Source organism: Cricetulus griseus, chromosome 4, assembly GCF_003668045.3.
Source record: "Cricetulus griseus strain 17A/GY chromosome 4, alternate assembly CriGri-PICRH-1.0, whole genome shotgun sequence".
NCBI classification, from domain to species: domain Eukaryota; kingdom Metazoa; phylum Chordata; class Mammalia; order Rodentia; family Cricetidae; genus Cricetulus; species Cricetulus griseus.
The window spans coordinates 174,272,284-174,287,048 of record NC_048597.1 but is presented as its reverse complement, the minus strand read 5'-3'; the positions used below and the strand labels follow the sequence as shown (position 1 = coordinate 174,287,048).

General features: G+C 48.4%; 1 protein-coding gene across 1 annotated transcript in view; it reads right to left on the bottom strand.

The window, feature by feature from the left end:
* Nucleotides 1-7,998: 7,998 nt before the first annotated feature.
* The window catches only part of Itga11 (integrin subunit alpha 11), a 78,908-nt gene continuing 72,141 nt past the window's right edge, over nt 7,999-14,765 (bottom strand). Inside the window, exons 24-30 of the mRNA XM_035444221.1 lie at nt 13,930-14,020; nt 12,554-12,667; nt 12,284-12,370; nt 10,332-10,442; nt 10,133-10,228; nt 8,639-8,752; nt 7,999-8,070 (exon numbers count right to left, since the gene is read on the bottom strand). Of these exons, the coding sequence (XP_035300112.1) occupies nt 7,999-8,070; nt 8,639-8,752; nt 10,133-10,228; nt 10,332-10,442; nt 12,284-12,370; nt 12,554-12,667; nt 13,930-14,020 (685 nt within the window). The remainder of the gene's footprint in view (nt 8,071-8,638; nt 8,753-10,132; nt 10,229-10,331; nt 10,443-12,283; nt 12,371-12,553; nt 12,668-13,929; nt 14,021-14,765) is intronic.

Sequence of the window (14,765 nt, the reverse complement as noted above, 5' to 3'; positions counted from 1 at the left end):
TTGAACTACACAAGCTTTTATGACTTTTCTTTCCTCCTTCCTCCTTTTTTAAATTTAAACTTTTAAGAGACCTTAAAATTTTTATGTGTATGTGCCTGGGTGAATTATATGTACTATATTCATATGGTGCCCAAGGAAGCCAGAAGAGGGTGGTGGATCCCCTGGGACTGGAGTTCCAGGTGGTTGTGAGTCATCCAGTGTGGGTGCTGGGAGTCACACCTAGGCTCTCTGCAAGAACAGTAAGCATTCTTGACTGCAGAGCCATCTCTCCAGCTCTTTGACTTAAATTTTTGATCTACCAGGAATTTACGAAAGTATTCTGCTGATCAAGGAAATATTTTCCATAGAAAGTAAATTCCTGTAAAATAGTTGGGTCTTTTCACTTCCTCTTCTGCTGTGCTGATCTGGAAGCACAGGCAGCTCTTAGGACTGTTGACTTCTTCCTACTGTGGCCGTGCAGGAGGTACTTATGCACAAGCCTCAGGTTTTGTAAATTGGGGCAGTAATATTACCTAACTTGTACTGGAGTGATCCAATGAGACAGTTAAAATGCCTGGCAGATAAATGACAAGTGTTTTTAGATAGGATAGTGTCTCTTCATTTCTTCTGTGTGTGTGAGGGATGAACTGCCTTTTCATTGTTGTATGCTTATTTTTCCACATGAACATCAGTGTCGTGTTAAAATTTAAACTTCCACATTGACTTACTCTGTCAGTGTGTGCTCCTAGGCATATGTGTCATGCTGTGTGTGGAATCAGGAACTTGCAATAGGAGTTGTTTCTCTTTACCATGTGAGCTTCAGGGATCCAACTCAGGTTGGCAGGCTTGCTAGCTGGCACCTTTCTTTACCTGTTGAGCCAAATATATCAATGGCCCCTTAGAAGATTATTTTGTTGGGGCTGGAGAGAAGGCTCTGATAACAGCTTAAGAGCATTTGCTATTCTTGCATAGCCCCTGTGTGGTTCCTAGTACTCATGTGGTGGTTCACAAGCCTTAGTACCTTTATTTTCAGATGATCCAAAGCCTGACTTCTGAGGTCACCAGGCATGCCTGTGGTACACATACATACACACAGGCAAACCACTCATACACTTACGATAAAAAATACATCTTTAAGAAAGGATCATTTCGTTTAGCACTGAGTTAGTGGTCATTTAGAAAGTTGGGTTTGTAATTCTAAGCTTCCCGTCCATAACTCTGTTTCGGAGTCTCATGGAGACCCAGTAGTTGGTCTCAAACTCAGTATGTAGTGAGGATGGCCTGGAGCTTTCACTCTTCCCTCCACCTCCCAAGTGCTAGGGTGATAAGTAGATATATGACACCACACCCGGTCAGTTCCTGTGTTGCTATGCATCAAATCCAAATCTTCCTCCATGTTAGGCAAGCACCTGACTAACTGAGCCACATCTCCAGCTCGGTTTTTATTTTATTTTTATGTTGTTCATTTTTAATTGTGCCTATGCATGTGGACATGTGTACGTTGTGTATGTGCCCATGGACTCCCGAAGAGTGTCAGATCCTCTGGATCTGGTGTTACAGGTGCTTGTGAGTGCCTAGTGTGGGTTCTGGGAACCAAACTCCAGTCCTCCGCAAGAGCAGCAAGTGCTCTTAACCTCTGAGCCATCTCTGTGGTGCTCCTCAGCTGTACTTGAGATAGGGCCTCTTACATAGCCCAGGCTAGCCTAGAACTGTAGTAAGAGTTCCCACAGAGTTTTGCAGCTGGTTTGATTCTGAGCACCTGGGCTTTGATCTGCCTTTTGTGACCGCTACCTTTGGTGTCTACTACCTTCTGTTTGAAGTATGCATATCTTATCTGAGTTTCCTAAAGGTTCAAAGCCCATGCACAACTTGGTTACAGAAGAACTCAGAAAACCGAGAGGTTCTGTGGCTGAGAATTGCTTTGGCATTTGTCTCTTTGGGGAGCTTTAGATAAGAGGTTTTGGTATGTGGAAACTGACTTGCTAAGGTGTACATTGTGTAACAATAAAAAAGCCTTTTGTAAAGCTTCAGCCAGTTCACCAGCAGCTGAGTCCCTGGGGCTACAAAGGCTAAAATTCATCCTAGAGTGACTCTTCCACTGACCTGTGTGAACCAAACACCTGACACGACCTAGAACTCTTCATCCTGCCTCTGTCTTCTGAGAACTGGGATTGTGGATGCATGCCACCATACCTGGCACAATTATGAGCCCCCACCCAAAGAAAGATCCATCTCTTTAGTTGAGTCATAAAAATGTCTTTATGTACTGAGGTTTTAAAAACTTGCTTTTTAAGTTTTTACTTTTTCAGGACCAGGTGAACCAGGGTCTCATGCTGTAAGCAAGGTTACCACTGAGTTATATATTCCCAGCCTTCTTTTTTCTTTTATTTGAATGACCTTACTAGGTTGCCCAGGTAATCCTTAAACTTGGGTTCCTCTTGCCGAAAGAGTAGCTGAAATAGCAGGTCTATGCCATTAAGCCCAGTTTCTTGTTCTTTTCTTTCTTTCTTTCTTTCTTTCTTTCTTTCTTTCTTTCTTTCTTTCTTTTTAAAGAATTTATTTATTTATTATGTATACAACATTCTGCTTCCATGTATATCTGCACACCAGAAGAGGGCACCAGATCTCATAACGGATGGTTGTGAGCCACCATGTGGTTGCTGGGAATTGAACTCAGGACCTCTGGAAGAGCAGTCAGTGCTCTTAACCTCTGAGCCATCTTTCCAGCCCCAAATTAGGCATAGTGGGTTTTTGTTTGTTTGTGTTTTGTTTTTTTTTGTTTTTTTGAGACAGGGTTTTTCTGTGTAGCTTTGGAGCCTATCCTGGCAGTCGCTTTGGAGACCAGGCTGGCCTCGAACTCACAGAGATCTGCCTGCCTCCCGAGTGCTGGGATTAAAGGCATGTGCCACCAATGCCTCCTTTTCTTTTCTTTTCTTTTCTTTTCTTTTCTTTTCTTTTCCCTCCCTCCCTCCCTCCCTCCCCCCCTCTCCCTTCCAAGCCTAACAAGCATATTCCATTTATTATATAATTATATATACACACTTCTAACTGTTAATATTTTAGAGGACCAGATTTAGATTTGGGGTGGCTACCCTAACCTATAGAGGTCTGAAAAGATTACTTAGTGCAACCCTTTCATTTCATGATTGAGGATTCAGGCCCAGACACTTTTTATCCCTAGTTACAACTGTCAGGGTGGGAAGCTTGGCCCATGGTGCCGTACTTGCACTGACACTGGCTGTGGATGCCCCGATGCTTTCTGTGGGGCTGCTGCGGGTTTGCAGTGTGCCCCTGGCCTGAAGAATCCAGGTGGCTGCTCCTGAAGACCACAATCGTACACAACACCCAGGTCATAAAGTCTCCACTTGGGGACGGGGTTAAGATAGAGTTGGGCTCTCCAGTCTGTCTGTGTTTGTTAAATTTTGGTGTGTTCATACACCAGAGCAGATACGGGCTTTTCTCCTATATCAGGACCCACTAACTGCAGATGGTACCTTTGTGAGGGAGAGAGACCTGGCTATCCCTTATTTGGTAGATGAAATTGGCAGTGACTCATGCCAGGAAGGGGCACGATGAAGTCAGCTGTTTGTGTCATACACTGGCATCTTGGAACTTGAAGCCAGGGGACTGACTCAACTCCAGTGTCTTATTCTTGGAGAATATTGAGTGATTGTCTTCCTTGTGCTGACCTCTCGGGAGGGAGAGGTCTTTACCTTCTCAGCTGCACTCCCATGTTGCCTCTCTATAGCCTCTCTCCATGTGTCCTGCTTGTACTTGGCCCCTCCCAAGAACCACCACCTTTCTTAGCACAAGTAATGCCCACTGTATGTACCAGAAGGACAACTCGTAGGGCTTTTATAGACCATTGTGTCCCCAAGTTAGGTTTGGAGAGAAAGCTGAATGCCACAAGGGCAGGTTGTGTAGGAAACAGACACTGAATCAGGGAATAAATGCTGACTAGATGGCTAGGGAGAGCTCCGTGTACAAAGAATCATCTCACAGCACTGCATCTGTGAGGCCTGGGACTGAGGCCACTCTGGGACCACATTGAAACTCAGCCTGGACAACCTGCCTTGTGAGACACAAGGCACACTTCACCCTCAGCCCACAGGCCTCAGCATCTAATGCCAGGAAGTTTTCCTGACTGGCTTCCTCCTTTCAGCTCACAGCACACCTAACTGAGGTGCGCTAAATGATACCCACTCCCCAGAACATTACAGAAGTTTCTTCCAGTTTCTTCCAAGTTTACCCAGAGCTGACCCTCAGCTTCTGCGTCATCTCTGAGGGATGTCCCCATCAGGACAAGGGAGTGTTCTCCTCAGGGAACACCTCAAGTTCCCCCTGGCATGTCTGGCCCCTCTGCTTCTCAGCTACTTGCAGCTGTTTACTAGGTAGCAAGCTGAGACCTCAGAAATCCTGACAGCTGTGGAATAGCATCTATACCTCCCCCACCGCCTCCATGGTAATTTGGTGTAGAAGCCATCCTTGATTTTACTGCAGACTTACATATCCACACATGCTATTTAGAGTGGTGCTCGGGTTGCACACATAATGCTCTCCCTTCAAGGAACTGTTTTTTAGGTTAGTTTTATTTCCTGTTAACTTATCTGAATTTTATTTTTTGTGGTACTGGGGATTGAAGAATTGAACTTGGGACCTTGAATGTGCTTGGTAAGTACTCTACGCTGGTCTATATGACCAGTGTGGCAAAAGTTTTTTGGGATGGTCTTCTGTGTTGCTTAGACTGTCCTTGAACTTGCGGACTCAGCCTCCCAAGTGCTGGTAGTACAGTTGTATACACCCCTGAATGCAAATAATTATGAATTAGCAGCCAGAACACAGTTATTAACTCCCACCTGTGAGCTATTCAGTGTTTTTGTTGTTGTTTGGAGACAGGCTCTCACTATGTAGCTCTGTCCTGGAACTCCCTCTGTAGATCAGGCTTTCCTTGAACTCACAGAGATCCCCTGCCTCTGCCTCTGGAGTGCTGGGATTAAAGGTGTGCTCCACTATGCCTAGCTTCAGTGTTTCATTTAGATACAGGGTCTTATTTAGCCCAGGCTGGTCTTAAATTTACCTACCTTGACCTGTTAGTTCTCCTGCCTTCACCTTATGGTGCTAGGATTACAGGCATTTGCTACCATGCCACTATAATAGGAATTTCATGGTTGATTCCAGGTTGCATTTGAGGTTGTCACTAGCATGGTGGTCAGTCTCTTCCCAGTCAGCAAATGTGCCCAAACCCTTTCAGTGTTACTGGGGTTCTCAGGACCTTGAAGGGGCGAAATGATCACAAACCCCACCCTAGAGACTTACTGTAAGTAACCACAAAGCCTTCCAGATTAGGCTAGGGCTAGGCTAACATGACCAACCTTGAGCATGAAACAGTTTCCAGTATCCATCACAGAAAGTCTGTGTGTGATGAATTCCCTATTCCCTGCTTTGCTGTCTGTCATGTCACTTGCTTGGGAATTCAGCTCAGTACAAGCCACCCACAGAAGCTTTGCTCCCCAGATGATATCCTGGATCAGAATCCCCAGGGACCATGGCTCTTGCCTCCTAGATGAGGCTTTGTTCCCTCTCAAGTGCAGGCACTCTTGTGGTCATGCTTGGATGTTTCTGCTAAGAGCAAGCAGATTTGGAAAGGTAGAATTAAGAAAAAGGAGAGAGTGTAAAGTCTGAAGGCTGAGGAGGAACAAGTGGGCCTGATTCATTTGCCTTTTGGCCATTTAGTTGGTCTGGGGGTAGGCAGGGGACATGAGGAGATGGGAGTCCTGGGACTATCTGTCCCAGAGGTTATGACTGGAGCAGTTTAACATCACAGTAGCACAGGTGTCAGTCTCCAAAAATATGCCAAACTGTTGGTGTCAGGCAGTGCTCTGGTGAGATCTGACTGATGGTGTTGGAGAGAAGACATGCTGAGTCCAGTAACACACTTTTTGTTTTGTTTTTCAAAACAGTTTCTCAGTGTAACAGCCCTGGCTGTCCCGGAACTCAATCACAGAGATCCACCTACCTTGCCTCCTGGGTGCTGGGATTAAAGGTGTGCATCACCACTCCCGGCTTGATAACATGGTTGTGAGTGTGGGTTTTTTCATTCTCTTTTCCCCAGTGACCTCATTCATAAGGACAGCCACTGATATTCTGTTAGAGGGAAGTGGGCTTCCAAGTTCAGGGTTTAGTTTCACTGATTTACCTTTGGCTCTCGGTTTAGCCCATCTGAAGCTGGGGAGATGGCATTCCTGGCTTGAGTCTTGATTTTGCCATGGAGAATGGTGCCACTGCCGCCCTCTTTTGGCCTCCTTGGGCACCTATGTGATTCTCTCTCTCTCTCTCTCTCTCTCTCTCTCTCTCTCTCTCAAAAAAAAAAAAAAAACAACCCAAATAATTTCTGGGTTATTTGTTGGGGTTGTGAAAAGTGAATAGCACAAGAATAGAATGGAGATGCTTTGGCTTAAGAGTGGCCCCTCTCTAAAAAAGAAACACGAGTCAGTATGTGGGAGGGTTGACACTGAAGGCCCAGCCTGGAGGAACTGGGAACCTGTGAGGGGAGAGCACCTAGTCAAAGATGGGGTGGGTGATGGTGGTGGGGGGAGAAGCTCACTACTACCATGATACATAGATATCCTGGCAAGTGAGGCCAGATAGTCCTTGGGAGAGAGAGATGGCCACACAATGGATAAGACTGTCCCCAATATTTAGATAGAAGCAGACACCCAACTCCCTTTCCTCTTTAAGGCAGAATTCAGCCTTGCTCTGTCACAGAATGGAATGTCTATTGTTGGTTGTTTTTAAATGCCTTTTAGAAAATTTTCTTAAATAGATTTCTGACAGTAAAGGTTGTACTGCACAGGGAAGCAGATGGCTTTGATGTGTCCATTTCCATCTCAACACAAGAGCTAAGGCATAAATTACTCTGCTGGGCACCCAGCATGCCCCTTGTCTTTGGGGCTTGTCCTGAGAGCTGGCAGGTGAGATACCTGTCTGCCTCTGAGGTTTAAGGTTCTGAGGGGCCTTGCATGGGCTTTGTTCAGTGCATGCCAAAGAGGCCCCCCCCCCCGTAGTGCCCCTACAGGAGCCCTTCTCCCACATGTATGTGGGTGGGAGGTGTGTACCTGCATACTTGTGTATGCGTGTATGTGCATCTGTGTGTGTGTGTGTGTGTGTGTGTGTGTGTGTGTGTGTGTGTGTAGGAGCTGATGCAAGGAACAGAGGCTCCCAACCTCAGTGCATCTGTGCCAGGGACAGGCTGCAGCTGTAAGACAAGTGGATATGGAGAGCCATGGATTTATATCATCCACAGGCTCCCTTTGAGTTGCCTAGCAACCAAAGCAGCTGGAAGGAACTGCAGGGGAGGCAGGAGGGCAGGGCTGTGTGGGTGGTGGTCATTGCTGGAGAGCTCCGCTGCCTTCTGATGTTTGGAAGGTACCCAGCATCCTGGCTCCCACCTGTCCATCTGGCACAGTCCTTGAATGTCTGCTTTCACCAGTGGCCTGCAGTTGTCACATCAAGCCACACAACTTTGGTTCACTCATGGAGAACCTTGGGGTTTGTCTGGAGAAGGGGTAACTGTGGCTTGGAAGTCAAGTGCAGGGGTGAGGGGGAAGTTATGCTGCCAGTCTTTGGAGTCCTGAAGCTACAGGTCCAGGTGGAGCGTGCACAGTGGGCTTGTATTTGCCCTCTTCCCCTTGTGTTTCTTCAGAGATGGGCATGATAACAGAGCCCTAGCACCTTAGTGTTTGGGGCAGCAGAGTCCCTCCACAGAGCCTGGGTCTTGGAGCAGTCTTTAAGTCCTTAGGGATTGGTACTGGAGACATCTCAACCTCTAGGAGAGAAGTTGCTGCAAGCACGGGCTTGAGGTCCATCCCACAGGGATCAGGCACCGTCTCGCCAGAGATGAGCTCAACACAAAGTCCACAGGCATCTTCTTCGCTCCAGCTCTGTGGGGCCACAGGCCTGGGCCTGCACACCCCTGGACCGGTGCCTGACCCCGATCAACTTGAAGCCTCCAATAGTTCCTCACTCCAGTTCTTTGGGGACTGGGCCCAGTTTAGGCTCCCTCTTGCGCCTGGCACTTTTAAAGAAACCGAGCTGTGGGGTGGCAAAGGTGGACAGTTTCAGAGGTGGACAGACTAGGTGACATTTGTGTCACCTCCTACTGTTGCTGCACTAGCCCCCTGAGGTTTGCTCCCTAAGAGGGCATTTCTAAATACCCCAGCTCACTCTGAGTACCCCTACTCCCAAATTCAGTGTGTGGATTTGAGCCAGGTGGGTGGAGTCCTGGGCAGGGGACAAGAAGTCATGCTGTGTCACCCAGCTCTAGTTAACATCCCTTTCTGGGGCCTCCCTCACTTGATCTGTAACAGAAAGAGGTTGAGCCCAAGTTCTTAACCGGAGCTTCAGAGATGGAGGAAATTTTGTGCAGTTTCATTGCGTATTTATCTGTTTGTTTTCTGGTATGAGGAACCCCAAAGGCCTGCAACCATATTTTAAGTGGCCTCTGTGGAAAGGGCTTGGTGCCATGGGAACAGGCAAGCATTTGGAGGAGGCTGGGCAGTGTCGGCTTCCAGGGATGGGAGAATATAACAATAAGCACAGGGCCTAGAACTTTGAGATCACACAGGGATACCGTCCCTGTCCCCACCTGCAGGAGCCTCACCTTCCACAGTGCCAGGACCAGCAGGGCCAGCAGCAAGAGGCCCCCTAAAGTGCTGCCCACGATGATCCAGATGGGGACCTGCCAGTCTTCTTGCTTGGAAATTTCAAACGTGACCTGCAAGGGAAGGGGGCCAGGGCAATACTGTCACAACTGCAGGGCTTAGGCAGCCCAGGGCAGGAGGTGGCACACCTGCAGAAGGGAGCTGCATCTGCTCCTTTTGGACCTGTAGGGAGGGACAGGTGGTACAGCTGGCCAAGGTCTCTGAACAGCCAGCTCTACCCAGTGGGCGTCTAACTGGGTGAATGGTCTCCATGAACCATGCTCCTATTGGCATTAGCCGGCTGCTCCCTCTGATTCTCCTACATACAAGCTGCTCTTTGCTAGTCCTCCTGGTACTCTTAGTTTTCCAGTGTTGGTCTATGGCATGTGTGGTTTCTGAGCCCCAGGGTCACTTGAGGAACTCAGGGTTATGTATAGGAAGCTTGGGAAGCTGTTCTAATTGTTTTTTTCCTTCCTTCCTTCTTTTTTTTTTTGAGGCAGGGTCAAAGTGACCTTAAACTTTCTATGTAGCCAAGGATGACCTTGAACTACCTTTTAAAATATAAATAAAAAAATTGTTTTAACTTAAAATTACACTGCCTCGCCGGGCGTTGGTGGCACATGCCTTTAATCCCAGCACTCGGGAGGCAGAGGCAGGTGGATCTCTGTGAGTTCGAGGCCAGCCTGGTCTCCAGAGCAAGTTCCAGAGCAATACAGAGAAACCCTGTCTCAAAAAACAAAACAAAAAACAAACAAACAAAAAAGAAATTACACTGCCTCCACCCCTACAGTTTAGGCCAGCATTTCTGAGATACAGCCAGTGGGGGGCAGCAGAGGCCTATGCCCAGCTGCTCTATTTCCATGAGACTGATTTTTCTCTTAAGACTCTTGTTTAGAACAGCAGCAGTCTCCCAGAGTCTCACCTCCTTTTCTCTACCTTGAAGTCAAGGCCTTCCAGGTTTATGTGGTCCTGCCTATTTAAAAAGGAGCCCGGAAGCCTCTCACCCTCCACCTCCATTGCCACCCATTGCTGCTTGCACTTCATTAGCGCTGAGGTTCCAGGCTAGGGGAGGCAAAGGTGGGAAGATGGCCTAGGCTCCTCCATGCCCAAGACTGTGGAGCAGCCCATTAGGGAGCCACCCTTAGGTACATGGGTGTGGTTGTCCGGTCTCAGTGTCCTCTGTGTGAAACTCTGTGTGAGACACACAGAGTTCCTTCTTATCCAACACAGGTGTGTGTGTGTGTGTGTGTGTGTGTGTGTGTGTGTGTGTGTGCTTTTAGGACATGTCTTCAAGTCCCGAATGCTGGCATTACAAATGATCACACCTGACTTCTTTCTGTGGGTTTTGAGTGTGGGATTCAGATCTTCATGCTTGCACAGCTGAAGCCCCCGCTGAGCCCCCTGCCTTGGTTTCCCCCCCTTCTCAGAGGGGTGGACTTCCTGGGCTGGCTCACCTGGCGGCTGGGGTCCTCCTCTCGGAAGATGAAGGGGCTATGGAATTGCCTCTGCAAGGCCGCGTTGACAGTGATCTTCATAGATCTATACTTGAGCTGCACAAACAGGGCTTCCTCAGAGATGGCTCTGAGAGTCTTTGTTCCTTTCCCTCCCAGGCAGCCCCAGGCAGGAGACACCTGCTGAAGGGGTCTAACTTACTGCTTTCAGAGACCTCAGCCACAGGTTCCCTGTCAGGTAGAAGCTGATTTCCTGGTTGGGGGCCAGTCTCACATTGCAGATGATGGAGACCACATCGGAGTTGCTGTGGTTCTGGAAGAGAATTGTTGGGGGTGTGCAGGGGTCTGTGGGGACAGGGCTTGTGACCCGGAATGTGAGCAGGAGCTTGGGCCATCAGACAGACCCAAGGCTGGACCAACTGGGAGAGAGACGCGGATGGCAGGGACAAGGATAGTATAGCGATGTATGTGGGAAGAGAAAGGACACCGGGGAACAAACCAAGGAGCTGTATTTGAAGTTCCCTTTGAAGTTGTACATAATGACCAGTGTTCCAGGAACAGAGTCTCTGCTCAACTTTAAGGATTTGGTATTATCACCATATAAACAGGTTAATAGATGATACTGCAGCAGATCACCACAATAGATACAGAAAAAGCACTGCAGGAAGTCAAACTTCCTGATGCAAACCCCCAGAGAGCGTCTTAATCACCCAATCAAGCAGTCAATCAGTCAGTCAGTCAGTCAATCAATCAACCAATCACTCTCTCTCTCCATATGTACACACATACACACACCCATAGCATGTATCATATTCAGGATCAAGACTATCCTGACCACCCTGCCACTCCTATTTCCACTGCCCTGGTGATCAGAGCCAGAGTGATATGACAAGAAAAGCCATTTGTAAGGATTGCATGGAAAAAGTAACAGATGGATCAAATCATGGGTAAAGTGCAACAGGCTTCAAAAGATTGTTCAGTGGGCAGAGGTATTTGCAAGCCAGAACATCACCAAATCTGATGGCATGAGTTTGAACCCTGGAACCCACATGGTGGAAAGAGAGAAGTGACTCCTAAAAGTTGTCTTCTGTTCTCCACATGGGTGCCATAGTGCACATATACCTATGGGCGCACGCGTGCGCACCCACCTACCTACCCACCCACACACACACAGCAGAAAATGAAAGAATGGATGTGAAAAATTTTTAGTACTTCTTGTAAGAAATGTGTTTGAATAAATAAGCGATAACTCACTGAGAAAAGCTACCGAGCACATCTAGGAATTCAGAAAGCCCCCTCCCCCGATATTCGGGATGTTTGTATTTTGCCCAGCTGATCCTCCTGCCCGACCCTACCTGGTACTGGGACTACAGGGAGGTGCCATCACATCCTAGCACGTGGTCTAGAGATTGAGTCCAGGGTTCCATGCATCACATCCAGCTTAGTAAATTAATTTGAAAAATAATTCACACTAGGTGTGGTGGCTCATGCCTTTAATACCAGCATTTGGGAGACAGAGGCAGGCAAATCTCTGAGAGTTTGAAGCCAGCCTGGTCTACATAGTGAGTACCAGGACAACCTGAACTACATAGTGAGACCCTGACTCTGGAAAAAAAAAGTTTTTCACTAGCATATATTATTACACATTATACTGGGTTTCATCATGACTTTTACATACATGCACATAATGTATTTGGGTCATAGTCACTCCATATTACCCTCTCTTGCCCTCTTAAGACTATTGCTAACTCCTTCCCAATTTCAGACCATTAAACCATTTTTTTTTCTTTTTGAGACAGGGTTTCTCTGTGGCTTTGGAGGCTGTCCTGGAACTCGCTCTGGAGACCAGGCTGGTCTCAAACTCACAGAGATGCGCCTATCTCTGCCTCCCGAGTGTTGGGATTAAAGGCTTGTGCCACTACCACCCAGCCCATTAAACCATTTTTAATTACATTTTAAAGTGTATGTGTATGTGTTCGAAGGATGGAACTCAAGCCATCAGCTTGGCATGGTCCTTTACCCCTGGGCCATATCACTGATGGCTACTCACTCCTCAATAACTCTTAATGATACACACTTGGCTAAGAGAGAAGCCCCCTGGAATGAGGAGGCACTCTAACTCCATGCCTTGGCTCCTAGTTGGAAGACACTCACCTGCTGTGGGGCACGACTCAGGTCTTCCTCAATTGGGGCACTCCGGTACTCTGTGCTGTTCCCCCAGATGTTACAGGATGTGTTGACCTGTGTGGAGGGCACACACGCACACACACATAAACAATTCTGAACATCACCCAAGCTCCCCCTTTTCTTCCTCCACTCAGAGAGGCCCAGTGCCCTGGGAGCACCTAGATGGTGGGGGAATTGTTTGGAATGTCTGTTTCCTTCTCTCTCTCCCCCAGCTTGGCTCCTAAGGAACACAGCTACCTGGTTGGTGAAGAATTCCCTCAGCATCAGCAGGCGGTTGCCACCTCTGGTGGCAATGGGCACAGTGATCTTCATCATCACCCCATGGATGGGGAAAAAGCCCAGATTCTGCACCTGCAGCCAGAGGAGAGTCAGCACATGGCAGTTGAGGGATAGGGACAGAGAGCCTTCAGGGACCAGTTAGCCCTGAGGACAGGCCTCAGCAGGCTCTGGGTGTTAGCAAGACAGTACTGACAGGATGGGTTCTGGGACCCTGGCATATGCTCAGTGGGCACTGAGCTTGCAGACCAAGGACCTCCACTGCCACAGAATCCTCTTGGCCAGGGGGACTTGGTGGAGACTAAAGATATGATGTGATCACTGATCATGGAAGGAAGTCAGACTGAGAGTGTTGTCTACCTGGCAGGAACACATTCAGGGGACTTTGAGTTGGGCTTTGGGGGGGTCAAGAGGCTGCTAGATGGCTCTGGGCTTCCCCTGGATCAGCTGTGTGGCCTTGAGCAAGACAAGCCATGTGGGTGTCTGGGTGCAGCCCAGTTTTCAAGTTTTCAGCCATTAGCCTACTCCAGCCCTCATGCAGCTTCAGAGAAGCAGACACTCATGTTCAGGGTGAGGAAACCCAGAGTCCTCTGTGGCAGAGGCTGCTCAGTGACTCCCTAACTGTCATTCTCCCTTCTCATTTAGTAACAGAAGCAAGATCAAGAGCCACCCTTTCCAGCTTCCCTCGCAGCTAAACACCGTGTTATGGACGTAAGAGGTAACTGCAGATATGGGATGAAGCCGGTTTCTCTGGGTAGCCCTGGCTGTCCTGGAACTTACTCTGTAGATCAGACTGGCCCTGAACTCACAGAGATCGGGGCCTCTGTCTCCCGAGTGCTGGGACTAAAGGTGTGCACCACTACCACCCGGCTCAAGGAAGCTTTTTAACAGGAAGGGACACACTTCTCTCCTCTTCCCTGCAGTCTGGGCCTAAAATGTGAAGGATGAAGCTGCAGCCATCTTGGGCTGAGAGATGAAGCTGACCCTCTCATGTCTAGGATTCCTCAATGACTCTGTAAAGCCATCAACTCTAGGCGGAAAGGTTTTTCTTTTCTGGAGGAAAGTAAACCTTGGTGTGTTTAAACTGCTGTTTTTGTGATTTAAAATCTTTTCCATATACCCTAAACCGCACCCCCCCAGGCCAGCCTGGATGTCTTTCAGATGAGGGTGAAGCCCAGAAAGGGGAAGTAACTTTCTACAAGCCATACAGTGAGTCAGTGGCAGAGCTGAGGCTGAGCCCCAACACCTGCAATGATTCTAGATTCTTCGCTCCATCTGTGGTGTGGGGTTCTCAGTTCTGCTGCTTCACTGGTCTCCCAGGTGCCCTCCAGCCTTACCTTGAAAACACAGTTGAAGGGAGGCCCAATGCCGTCATATCTCTCCAGGGAGCTGTCGGCTTTGACCTCGTAGTGGCTCAGGCTGCTGCTCCTGCATAGACAAAGGGAAAACTGAGTGTGGGCAGAGTTAGTGCTGACCAGATGGAGAGCACTGGAGAGAGGCAGGCATGTGCCCACTTCCTGGGGCCTGTCTTTTGTGGTCGCTGTGTTGAGAAGGCTTCATAGGCTTAGTGGAAAAGCTCAGGGCCATGTGGGTAGGCATGAGCCTGAGAGTCCGGGTTGGGCATGGGATGGCCTCTCTGTCCATGGTAGAGCTTCTTTGTAACCTTACCCCCGAGTGCCCCCTACCCAGTGTTTCTGTTATGCCCTCCTTTCTCTGTTGGTGGCTGGGGACTTCCCAGTGGACAAGGGCTACTTCCTCAGCAGACTCCGCCTAGTGGAGAAAGATTAGGCAGTGTCTCTGGGGCCCGAGTTCCTTCTAGTGACAAGTGATGTTGTTGGGAATTGCTGGTGCAGTGGTAATAAGAACAGTTTGGCTCCCTCCCTCCCTCCCTCCCTTTCTTTTTCTGTTGGAGACGGAGTTTCATGTAGCACAGGATAGGATCACTACAGTACACCTGAACTTCTGATCCTCCTGTCTGTACCTCTGGCATGCTGAGATCTGAGTGCTGGGATTATGGGTACCTCTGGCTTTTATGGTGCTGTTGATGGAATGGGGGTTTATGTATACTTGGCCAGCACTCTACTAACCAAGCTACAATCCAAGACTGACTCCTTGTGTCTCTTGATTCTGCTTTTGTTCTGTATACTCCAGGCTAGCTATCCCTCAAGCTTTT